The sequence below is a fragment of the Brassica napus genome, chromosome C4 (assembly GCF_020379485.1).
Source record: "Brassica napus cultivar Da-Ae chromosome C4, Da-Ae, whole genome shotgun sequence".
Taxonomy (NCBI): domain Eukaryota; kingdom Viridiplantae; phylum Streptophyta; class Magnoliopsida; order Brassicales; family Brassicaceae; genus Brassica; species Brassica napus.
Genome location: NC_063447.1, coordinates 9,168,518 through 9,181,606, shown reverse-complemented (window position 1 = coordinate 9,181,606; position 13,089 = coordinate 9,168,518). Strand labels below are relative to the sequence as shown.

General features: G+C 39.1%; 1 protein-coding gene across 2 annotated transcripts; it reads left to right on the top strand.

The window, feature by feature from the left end:
• Nucleotides 1-1,051: 1,051 nt before the first annotated feature.
• LOC106445597 (protein WVD2-like 4) lies at nt 1,052-4,333 on the top strand. 2 transcript variants are annotated; one of them, XM_013887177.3, is made up of 10 exons: nt 1,052-1,207; nt 1,587-1,849; nt 1,963-2,265; nt 2,344-2,390; nt 2,463-2,543; nt 2,998-3,069; nt 3,141-3,231; nt 3,328-3,399; nt 3,474-3,581; nt 3,677-4,333. In XM_013887177.3, exons 2-10 carry the CDS (start codon nt 1,694-1,696, stop codon nt 4,082-4,084), a joined length of 1,338 nt encoding a protein of 445 aa, XP_013742631.1. In that variant the 5' UTR covers nt 1,052-1,207; nt 1,587-1,693; the 3' UTR covers nt 4,085-4,333. The 2 variants fall into 2 exon arrangements, with proteins under 2 accessions (XP_013742631.1, XP_013742632.1); XM_013887178.3 differs by having other exon boundaries at nt 1,059-1,207; nt 1,593-1,849.
• The last annotated feature ends 8,756 nt before the right edge of the window (nt 4,334-13,089 follow it).

The following is a 13,089-nucleotide window of genomic DNA, read 5'->3' as shown; positions in this document are numbered from 1 at the left end:
CATGAATCACGGAATCTGCAAATAATATTATTTAACAAAGAATCAGAAAATCAATTAAAAACAATTATATTAAATAAGTGTGATAAATCGAAGATTAACTTACCTTTTCATCAAGGAAGAGAACCGTGATTCTCATAAACTCACTGTCTTTTTTGAAGTTCAGGGAATCCCATAAGCGAGGAGGTTAGAGGCTATGCTCTGACTACTACGACCAACACAGAGAGACTCGAAGGTTGAGTGACGGATGCCGGGAACACCAGTTTGAGGAACTGGAGAGGCAGAAAGACATTTTCTAGAACATCGTTAAAGCTAAGAGGAATCAATGAGTTTTGTGGAGATGCAAATTGGGTTCATCAAAGATGAGAATCATATATATAGGGTTTAAAGAAAGGCTACACATCAGGAACATTTAAGATCAAGCGATTTAAGATGGGGAGATGAAGAGTTCACCGGTGAAAAAATAGATTACGAACAGACACACAATGCGACTCTTCAGACTTGTCTAAGACAATGATGAAAAGAACCCTAATCTCATGTTAAATGAAGACATTTTACAATATGAAAAAACTATAATTGTTGTTTTTTTTCATATAACGTGATCAACCTTATTTAAAAATGAAACTCATAATACACTTGTAGGCCCGGCCCACAGAGAAAACCGAAGAAGCAAAGGTTTCCGACCTTCATAAATATATATTATTTTCAGTCATTAATGTACAAAGTATCCCTTAGTTTAGTAGTATAAATGTTGGTGTTTATATTTTAATAATCCAAGTTTGACATTTTTTCATACTTTTTAAAAATAGAACCCACCAAAATACTGACGTGTCGTCTCAGGTGTGAGGCAACTGCTTCGTCATATTATAGATTGTTGACAACAAAAATTATGATAACATTATATAGAAATAAAACTACTAATTAGCCGTCTTATAACAATAACAATTTTTAAAAACAATTATTATTCGGCGAAGAGTCTTTAAAAGGTCAAAGAGCTTCCAAAAGACTAGGGGCGTTTCGGTCATTTGGTCATCGTTTTGTCTACATCTTCTCTCATTTGACGTTGAAAAAGCCCATCATCTCTCTCCTTCTCCTCATTCTCACCCAGATACATTACAAGACTCGCTCTTTCTTCTCTTTCTCTTTGACACAACCATACGAAAGCTTTTTTTGATAGAAAAGCATATACCTTTCTTAATCAACCAACGAGGTAATATATCTGGACTTTTTGTGCTTATTATTCATTCAGTGTGTTCTCACTTTTGTCTTAGGAACTTGTATGATTGATTCTTACTTGTTTCAAATCTAGATTTTCGATTTCAACTCGTGGGCTTTGCTTTACCTTGTCCTAATCTTGAATTGACGTTAGCAAAGTTTTACCTTTTTGGTGAATAGTTGATGATCATAGTTAAGCGTTTTTGGTGCAAGTGAATTATTATGATTTAATGTTTAAACAAGCTTTAAATTCGATTTGATACTTCTGCTTTAACCAATTATCAAGTGCGGACAAATAAAAAAATAAAAGGAAAAGTCTTTTTGAGTGTTGTTTTCAATTATTGTTGACATCACAAGCATTGCTATGTTCTTAGGATCAGATGGAACAATGGGTGGCTCCTTAAGAGATTAAAGATCTACTGAGCTTAGTTCTCTTTCATCATCTTTGAGAGGCATACATATACATTTGCTCTGTGTCTGAATGGCGTCTGAGAAACCCGTCCAGGATGTGACTGATGTTACTGAAACAAAGAAAGAGGAAGAGAATGTTGTTGTTGTTGAGAGTTCCAAAGACAAGAACATACCTGATGTTCTTGACTTATCCACCGAGAAAACTGATGAAAATGTTCCTGTAAAGGTATAACCGTATAATGCTTCTTACAAGACTCGTGTTTTTGTCAGTAGTCTAACATCTCTCTCTCTCTCTCTCTCTCTCTCTCTCTCTCTCTCTTGTGTTGTGCTTCTCTGCAGGAAGCTAGCCTCCCTGAGCCTGGGACCTCAGTGAAGAGTAAAACAGCTAACAAAATTGTTAAGAAAAAGACAGGGACCTTTTCAAGGAGCCCGAGGTTCCTTTCTCAGAGCTCTTCGTTTCCAGGTAGAGGAGCTCGTGATGATATCACTAGAAAGAGCATTGATGCAACAACAACACCAAAGGCTCGCTCTAAACCTGTAGTTGCAAGTGGATCAAGACCAAAGGCAACTGCATCTCCAAGCAGCGGTGTTTCCACCAAGCGCAACAGTTTAGTATCTGCTCCCATCAAAAAACAAACTGTGGTAAGTACACTGAGCTGTGGTCTCAATATGTCTTGTTATAAGCAATATTCTTATTGGTTTCTCCTTGTACTGTGTCAGCCTGTGAAACCCGTTTCTAAGACTGCAGCTAAAGTCCCTGTTTCCAAGTGAGTCAAATTGCTTTCTTATTTCAAATATGTGTATATATAAAAGCCAACTAAGCCAATATGAAATTGCAGATTGGTGGTAGATGAAGGTTCTAAATCCATTAAAGATGAAATGGCACGCAAGAACACTGAAGATGCCCCATCAACCGCTGTGTAAGTCCTCTCTGTAGGCCTGGGATTTTTGTCCTAATCGCCAAACCGAACCAAAGGTTTGGGTAGTTCGGCTAAGAGTTTGGTTCGATTCAATAGGTTTAAAAAAAGTTTGGTTTCTGGTTTGGTTTCTGGTTTGGTTTGGTTCGGTTCAGTTCGGTGATCATCGGTTTTTCTTTCAATACAAAAATATATAACCAAACCTATACCAAAAACCTGAACTAAACTAATCTAACTAACTAAATTTTGAACCAAATTTAACCGAACTTATCCGAAATTTTAATCAAAAACATTGGCAGAATTCTCAAAAACCGAACTAACCAAATACTGAACCGAATTTTATTTCGGGTTGGTAAGATTTAAATCGAACTGTACCACCCGAACCCACATGCTTACCTCTTTGTGTTGGATGTGGAAGTACTGTACATTAAAGAGTGAATGTATCTGTAACTTACAGGGTGGCAGAGAAAGTATTGAAAGGTGAAGTGGCAAGCAAGGAAGATGATGACACCCGTTCAACTACCACCTCGTATGTCATTATCTTCATGTTCTCCTCTATGTTTGTTAATCACATATGTATGATGTTTGGATGTTCCACAGAACTTCAACACCTCGTGGGAGAAGAAGCAGCGTTGGGTCTGCTTCTGGATTTTCATTCAGGTTGGAGGAACGTGCTGAGAAACGGAAGGAGGTTACGCTATGCTTACAACCTTTTTATTTGGAACTTTCTAGAGCAGATTATAGTCTCCTCTTAACTTTTGTCTCCGTTTTGGGTTTGGTCTTTTAGTTCTATATGAAACTAGAAGAGAAGATCCAAGCTAAGGAAGTAGAGAAGACAACTTTGCAGGCTAAGTCAAAGGTTAGTTAAACACATCTTCTGTAATGGATGCAGACTTTTTCTTATTAGTCTGGCGTCTTTTGTAATTTGTTCAGGAGAGTCAGGAAGAAGAGATCAAAAGGTTGAGGAAGAGCTTGACGTTCAAGGCTGGTCCCATGCCCAGTTTCTACAAAGAGCCTCCACCTAAGGTTGAATTGAAGAAGGTTTGCTTCTTTGCTCTCTTCCTGTGTGATCATTAATACTTGTACTGAATCACAGTTGTTATATTATCGATGTGTGGTTTGTGAAAATGTTGTAGATACCAACTACTCGTCCTAAATCTCCAAAGCTAGGACGCAGAAAGAGTAGCAGTGATGCAACAGGAGGTGAGACTGGTGCTCCTCGTGTGACAAAACCAAGAGACTCACCATTATCATCATCATCTAGCTTGAAGAAACCCATAACAAAGTCTCAGCCAAAGACTGAGTCAGTGAAGGGCAAAGAAAGGAAGAAAGAAGAAGCAGAGAAAAGAAGAGAGGAGCATAAGGCTTCTTCTACTGTGGCTGCTAAACCTGAAGAGAAGAAAGAAGAAGCAGAGGAGGAGATGGTTTCTTGCGTGGCTGTGGCTGTGGCTGTGGCTGCTAAACCGGAAGAGATTAAACCGGAATCAAACAACATCCAAGTGAAGGCTGAGATTATGACTAGTGAAGTTGCAGTGGGAAGCTGATAAAAGCAAGAAAGGCTTTTGGATCTTGGAATAAATCTCTTATCTCTTCTTCTTCTTTTTCAAAAGCTTTAGTGTGAATAGAGTTGTTTGCATTGCGTCATACTTTGAGAGTTGCTCTCCATTTCTTCAGTTTTTTTTTTTTCTTTTTGGAAATTAAGCCTCAGATTGTTTCTTTAAGATATGGTCTTTAATATTTGTTGGATTCAAAAAATGTAACTTATATTTGTATAATGAGGATATATGTGTGAATTTGAAGAGTGAAAACAAGTGTTTGAGTTGTACAAATGTTAAATATCAAAGGAGGATGGTGGTGTTTAAACTTACTAAGGTCAGATACAAGCAAGCATCCTCGGTGGTGTACTCTGTATTTGCAACATGTTTGTGGTCGGCTAAGTGTTTATTCTTGGAGTTGTTAACGGTTGGTTTTGAGTCTTTTGACTAACGTTGGATATACTTGGAGTTTTCAGCTAATAAAGTATTTGGAGTTTATTAAGGCCGAAATTGACCCAATCAAAAATGGATTATGCTTGGAGTTGTTAACCATACAAGATTTATGATCCAAAATGTAAAGTGTACCTCTTAATTCTCACAATGTATTATATAGGTAAGACTTCTTTTACGGATCGATGAACACGAAATGATATGAGGAAAGACAAAATAGAAATGGTCTTAAATATTGCACTAAGACACTTGATAACATTTGACTTTGACTAGAGAAGCCCAGCATACTACACATTTGTGAATTTTGGGTGAATAAAGAAAAGAAGAAGTTGTTGACAAAAAAAGAAGAAGTTAGTAGTATTAATTTGCTAAGGACTGGAGACATCTATGTTGGTTTATTTCTAACAAAATTATAAGTTAAAACTTAATGAGGATCATTGATTGTCATATTGGTAGGTAACAAAAGGGAGCGACATTTTTTTCTTTGCACGAACTGATAGTAGAGAGGGCAAACAATAAACTTTTTCATTGTTTTTATTATTTTATATCAAAATTTGCAAAGTAGCATTTAACAAAAGAGGAGAGAATCCCTGGCTTAAGCTGCCCTCCAAAAAACTTGGTAGCAGGAGCAAAGGAAAAGGAAAGTAAGAGACCATTTTTAGCAGAGCTTCTTCTGACCACGCCCCACCAAAATAATAGAAACGGGCTAGTGGGCTTGGCAGAGCCCAAGCAAAGAGAGAGAATGAAAACTGGTCGTTTCTGCCTACATTTTGTGTGCGCGCGCGCGTGTGTGAGAGAGATAATTTATTGATAGGAGAAAGAATGTACATTTACAAAGTAGATGGTATAACGAAAATGTGGAATCAAGTTTTTTGGCTTGCTTATTGTCGAGCCCGAGCAGTCTGAAGATGCAATGCTGACTGGTTTGAGAAGCTATCAGAACTGATCATGATATATGTCAAAAGACGTGGTAGTACATGAAGTGGTACATGAAGACATTCAAGAAGCTAAGCTGTGAAGCCACTACTGAAATACAGAAGTAGACAACATGGACTCGATTTATACAAGCCAAGACGTGGCTATTGAGTTGGGTAAACATCTTAAATAGTATATTTTGTAGAAGCCGGAAAACCAGACTGACATAAACGATAAAATAAAAGCGATGTTAAGGAAATAAATGAATGTAAAAGGCGAATACAAGAACGATAAGAAATCGTATTCGCAAAGAGACATGGAGTCGAGATATGATCTCTTTCCTTAACTCAAAATATTCGCTCCGTTAGTGAGACGGGACTGTACGAATATAGAGTCCCAGGATACAACCATGGCAGACGAATCACGCCTCACTCGTGATCGCCCTATCGAACTATAAACTCTACGAAACACTCTCGCAATATAGACTTACAGTAAGGGTTTTTTGCTGTTAGATTTCGATATGGAAAAAGTTATCAAATGAAGGAAGAGGAGAGGCGAAATTTAAAGAGACGGAGAAGACCCACTTCCCGCAACTGCTGCTGCACGTGGGCGAGAATCTCGCGGAGATCGAGGGAAGTTGAGTTCCGAAACTTCTTCCTCAAGACTCTCTCTTATCTTGTTTCAAACTTTCGAGAGGATAAAATGCATGACGTTTTTATTTTCTAGACAAACTACTTGTCGTTTTAAATAAAAAATCATGTTGTTTTTTCCTTGTATTGAATGGCAAAACGTTGGGCTTAATTTGGTCCAAAAAGAATATTCTTATCGGGCCGGAGGCCCTCCACCAAGACCCAAGACCCAAGACCACCCAAGACCCAAGACCCACGCCGAGCCGAGCCGAGCCGGCCGGACGGCGGCGGCGGCGCGCGTGTGGGGAGCCATTCTTTCCTCTGCAGCCGTTTACACCCTCATATCCTTAAGACATATATATACTCCTCTCATGTGCTTTGGTTCCCCGATGTGGGACTTTGCACAATGTCATCCTTGACATTCTGGGCTTTATAATGCACAGCCCATATCATTTCTTTTCACTAATCTTATCAAAACCAATGGGCTTGATAATTTGATCCAACAATCCCCCATATGAATAGAAATGACTCTAAACATATGCAGACTAAATGCAGACTCGATAGACTCTAAAAAACTATACTTATTTTAATCCTGACTATACTAGACTGACTTATCGAGAGTGTTTGCGAAAAATTCACTGTGTTTGAGTTGGTGGCATTTTTAAGCCTTGAACCACTCATGGTTAATATCTGTCGGGTTTACTTTACCAGAAGGTGAACATGATGTCTTGAACCAACCGGTGTTTTATGTATACCGAGACAACAGGCATAACGCAGCTTCATTTTCTCATAGAACTTAGTTCTCTATTGTGTTCATTGTGGCCCTGAACTATTCCTGGTTTTCATAAGTGAACTTAGAGAATATAGCCTTGCATTCATTCTCCTAGAAACGGCCTCATTTCACACTCATTAGGTGATTGACCATGAAAAGTATTGAGTAATACTCCGCTTAGAAGCTATGGAATCATTAAAAGCTTATGTTTATCCTTCACACATATGTTAGCACTTTTATCATCTTAGGAGCTGGGAAGAGACTACTTTGTCTCAAGTGCTTTGGTTAGATTCTGTTTGATTTTGTTTTCCCTTTGAACCTACGTCTTGGGATCTCCAGTCATGATAGGTAGGGTTGCAATCAAGCATCCTCATTCGTTATAGGCTTTAAATCCATTCCTTTTGATGATTTAGCAACAACATCTCGTGGCAAACCTTTAGTAAATGGATCCGCTAGGTTGTCTGCCGATTTGATGTAGTCTATTGTGATTACACCAGTTGAGATAAGTTGTCTAATGGTTTTATGTCGTCTTCTGATGTGACGAGATTTACCATTGTAGAGATTATTCTGAGCCCGAGCTATTGCTGATTGACTATCACAATGTATGCGTATAGCTGGCACAGGTTTCTCCCACATTGGAATATCTTCCAAACAATTTCTAAGCCATTCGGCTTCTTCTGCTGCTTTGTCTAAGGCTATGAACTCAGATTCCATGGTAGATCTGGCTAACATTGTTTGTTTGGTAGATTTCCATGATATTGCTGCTCCTCCTAGTGTAAAGACATATCCACTCGTGGATTTTGAGTTTTTAGAATCTGATATCCAGTTAGCATCACTGTATCCTTCTAAAACTGCTGGTTCTTTACCATAGTGAAGTCCAAAATCTTTGGTGTAGCGCAAGTAATTGAGTACCCTCGTTATAGCTTTCCAGTGTGTATGACCTGGATTACTCGTATATCGACTAAGTACGTTTACTGCATGCGCCAGATCCGATCTAGTACAATTGGTCAAGTACATGAGACTTCCGATCACACATGCATACTCGTTTTGTGAAACCGCTTCACCTGAATTCTTTGTCAAGTGCATTTGGGGATCTAACGGAGTTTTTGCCGTACTATTAGAGTAATTTTTAAACCTTTCTAATATTGTTTGAGCATAATGAGATTGGGTTAAGATAATTCCGTTTGAATTTCTTGTGACTTTAACCCCGAGAATTACATCTGCTAATCCCAAGTCTTTCATCTCAAATGTTCCTTTGAGCATGTTTTTTGTTTGATTGATAATGTATTTATTGCTTCCAATAATGAGCATATCATCTACATATAGACATAGCAAAACATAGCAAAACATACGCATTTTTGGTTGTTTTGTAGTATATGCATTTGTCACATTCATTTATTTTGAAACCATTTGACATCATTGTATTGTCAAATTTTTCGTGCCACTGTTTAGGAGCTTGTTTAAGCCCATAAAGTGACTTTACAAGTCGACATACTTTGTCTTCCTGTCCGGGAATGACAAAACCTTCAGGTTGTTTCATGTAAATTTCCTCTTCTAAATCACCATTTAGAAAAGCAGTTTTTACATCCATTTGATGGATTTCTAAGTCTCTTAAGGCTGCGATAGCTATCATCAGTCTTATTGATGTTATTCTCGTCACTGGAGAATATGTATCAAAATAGTCAAGGCCTTCCTTTTGTCGGAATCCTTGAACTACTAGCCTAGACTTGTATTTTCCACCACGTTTTCGTGTCATTATCCATTTATTCCCTAATGCTTTGCAGCCAGGTGGTAAATCCGTTATGTAATAAGTATAATTTTGCATGATTGAATCAAATTCACTCCTGACAGCTTCATTCCAAAATGGAGCTTCTGGTGAAGCCATGGCTTCTGCCAAAGTTTTTGGAACATTTTCTACTAAAAATGCCATTAGGAAATCTTCTCCAAAAGTTTTTTCTTTCCGAGCTCTTTTGCTCCTTCAAGGTTCATCTTTTTCTTAATTTTCTGAAATATCATTTATAGAAATCTCGACGTTTGTCTCAGTTTCTGAGTTTTTGTCATTGTCTCTTTCTTCTCGAGTTCGTTTTGAACCTTGTTTTTCCTTATATGGAAAAATATTTTCGAAGAAAGATGCATTTCTTGATTCCATGACTGTTTTTTCTTGAATGTCTGATATTTCAGATTTATGTACCAGAAATCGATAAGCATTACTGTTATGTGCATATCCGATGAAGATGCAATCCACTGTTTTAGGTCCAATAGAGATCTTCTTTGGTGGTGGTACCGCAACTTTTGCCAGGCACCCCCACACTTTGAGGTATTTATACGAAGGTAAATTACCTTTCCATAATTCATATGGAGTTTTGCCAGTTACCTTGTGTAGAATTTTGTTGAGGATATAATTAGTGGTTAGCAACGCTTCCCCCCACATGTTCTGGGGTAACCCAGATTCCTGCAACATTGCATTCATCATCTCTTTTAGAGTTCGATTTTTGCGTTCAGCAACTCCATTAGATTCTGGTGAGTAAGGAGCTGTAGTTTGATGGATTATTCCATGTTCTTTACAGAATGCATTGAATGGACCATCATACTCGCCTCCTTTGTCGCTTCTAACTACTTTAATAGTTGTTTTAAGCTGATTTTCGACCTCGAGTTTAAATTTTTTAAATTTTTCTAAGGTTTCGTCTTTGCTATGTAATAAATATATATAACAATATTTTGTGCAGTCATCTATGAAGGTCACACAGTACTTTTTCCCACCTCTAGTTTGTGTATATTTTAAATCACATAAATCGGTGTGAATTAAATCTAGAGGTTTATTAGTTCTTTCAACACGAGGTGATGGCGTTTTTGTGAGCTTAGCCTGTACGCATACTTCACATTTTTGTTTACTTGTTTTGCATTTAGAAATTAGATTTAAATTCATTAATCTTTGTATAGATTTGTAGTTTACATGGCCTAATCTCTCATGCCATATATTAAAAGACTCAACTAAATAAGCAACTGGCTCTTTCTTATTCATTGAAACTTTTGGAGCTACAACTTTCGGAAGGACTGTCATTACATTCAACTTGACAAGTCCACCCTTAACATACCCTCTTCCCAAATACATCCCATTCTTCTTAATCACGAGCTTGTCCGCCTCAAAACTTGTGGCGAATCCATTCTTGCTGAGCAAGGTTCCCGAGACCAGGTTCTTTCTCATGTCAGGCACATGCTTCACATTTGTCAGAGTGACCTCACGTCCAGATGTCATCTTCAAAATCACATTGCCGCGTCCTTCAATCTTTTAGACTGCAGTGTTTCCCATCTTGAGCTTATCCTGAGTTTTGCTCTTCTCATAGGTGTTGAACATTGCCCTATTGGTGCAAATGTGAGTGGTTGCACCAGTGTCATACCACCATTCCTTGGGGTTGTTGCTTTCAACCATGTTGGCTTCAGTCACCACAGCAACGAGATCCTCCTCAGTGAGATTTGCTTGAGCCTTCTCATCCTTGATCTTTTTGCGACACTCAACGGTCTTGTGCCCCGCTTTGTGGCAGTAGTGACATTTCCCCCTGAACTTCTCCACATTCGCATTCGCATTGATTTCAATGCCTTTGTTCTTGAAGTTTTTTCCAGAAGCCTTCAGGGCTGCAGCAATTTTGGAAGGCTTTGCAGGAGAATGGGCGTGTGCCTTTCCTTTGCCTTTGTGCTCAGCCATGTTGACACTGTGTTCCTTAGCAGTGACATTGTCAGCAATTCGGTTTATGGATTCCATCTGAAGCCTCATGATGAGCTCCTCAAGCCCCATCTTCTTCTTTTTGTGCTTCAAGTAGTTCTTGAAATCCGCATAGCTTGGAGGAAGCTTTTCAATGAAGCTGAAAGTTGTGAATGTCTCGCAGATAGACATTCCTTCAGCAGCGATTTCATGGCAAATGAGCTGAAGCGCTTCCACCTGATCCATGATGGGTTTTGAATCCACCATTTTGAAGTCGTGGAACTTAGAGACCACATACTTTTGGCAGCCAGCGTCCTCACCTCTGTACTTATTGTCCAGGGATCTTCATAGCTCTTTCGCCGTGGGGATCTCAAAGTAGACACGGTACAATGGGTCAATGAGACGACCCAAAATGTAACCTTTGCAGATGAAGTCGGAATGCACCCATATGTCAACAGTTGCAAGACTATGAACATCATCAATCCCATAAGGAATAAGGGGCTTGTCCTCCTGGATGAACTTGTCCAGCTTCATCGTTGTCAGGAAGAACATCATCTTCTTCTGCCACGTTTTGAAGCCTTTGCCATCAAACTTGTCTGGCATCAGTCCTTGAGTGAACACACTAGGGACAGCCGGAGGAGTTTGAACTGCCACCGGACCACTTGCAGTTGCTGAAACTGAACCCGTCTGATAAAGACCAGCACCGAATAGACTCCGGCGAGTGGTTTCATCAGCAGCATTTCCCGCAGGGAGGATAGTGCTTGTTGTTGTTGCAGCGGTTGACGCTGTGATGTTTCCAACGGTTGTCACAGTTGCATCAGTGGCTGCAACGTTGAGTGGAGTCTGATTGACATTTGTGGTGTCAATGGGGGTGTTATCGTTCGTCATTTCTCTGTAGAGAAAACATGAAAAACGGATTAGTACTCCATTCAACAAATAACATATTATTTTAAAGAAAATAATAGTCTAAAATCGATGTTCATTTTTGGTGTTTGAACCAAATCATATCGATATAAGTCTTGAGAAAACGTTTTGCAAACTCGCATAGAAGCGTTCGCAGAAACCATTTTTATAGACTTAGAACGTTTTAAGAGTGTATCAAAAACGTTTTGCGAAAAATGCTAGAAAGCAATCCGCAAAGCGTAATAAACAATAAACGTTTCGCGGAAGTGCTAAAAAACAAATCGCAAACACGATTATGAAATAAGAACAAACGTTTCGCGGAAGTGCTCGAAAGCAAATCACAAACCCCGTTATGAAATAAGAATAAAACGTTTCGCGGAAGTGCTAGAAAGCAAATCGCGAACACGGTTCCAAAACCCGTTTTTATAAATCGTTCTTCAACCCGATCCGAGCTTTAGACAAAAAGCGATTTTGAGTTAAGATTGTAGAAGCCGGAAAACCGGACTGACATAAACGATAAAATAAAAGCGATGTTAAGGAAATAAATGAATGTAAAAGGCGAATACAAGAACGATAAGAAATCGTATTCACAAAGAGACATGGAGTCGAGATATGATATCTTTCCTTAACTCAAAATATTCGCTCCGTTAGTGAGACGGGACTGTACGAATATAAAGTCCCAGGATACAACCATGGCAGACGAATCACGCCTCACTCGTGATCGCCCTATCGAACTATAAAATCTACGAAACACTCTCGCAATATAGACTTACGGTAAGGGTTTTTTGCTGTTGGATTTCGATATGGAAAAAGTTATCAAATGAAGGAAGAGGAGAGGCGAAATTTAAAGAGACGGAGAAGACCCACTTCCCGCAACAGCTGCTGCACGTGGGCGAGAATCTCGCGGAGATCGAGGGAAGTTGAGTTCCGAAACTTCTTCCTCAAGACTCTCTCTTATCTTGTTTCAAACTTTCGAGAGGATAAAATGCATGACGTTTTTATTTTCTAGACAAACTACTTGTCGTTTTAAATAAAAAATCATGTTGTTTTTTCCTTGTATTGAATGGCAAAACTTTGGGCTTAATCCACCAAGACCCAGACCCAAGACCCAAGCCCAAGCCCAAGCCCAAGCCCACGCCCACGCCGAGCCGGCCGGCCGGACGGCGGCGGCGGCGCGCGCGTGGGGAGCCATCCTTTCCTCTGCAGCCGTTTACACCCTCATATCCTTAAGACATATATATACTCCTCTCATGTGCTTTGGTTCCCCGATGTGGGACTTTGCACAATGTCATCCTTGACATTCTGGGCTTTATAATGCACAGCCCATATCATTTCTTTTCACTAATCTTATCAAAACCATTGGGTTTATAATTTGATCCAACATATTTAAGATGAGGAAGAACTTTCTTATTCTTAAGAGAAGAAAAGGAAAGATTGCTTAAAGTCCTAGGTTTAGGGTTTTGGCAATCAGATAAATACCAGGAGGCCGTCAAAGAAAAAGGCATGCTCCTAGGGTATTCCTGACAGAGGCACACAGGTGTGTGGCGCGTCCCACCAGACAAATAGTGAGATCTGTTGGTGGTTTATTTATAGAGAACTATACTCGTCGGAAAAGACATTAAGTAGTAGTTACTCTAAACCATTG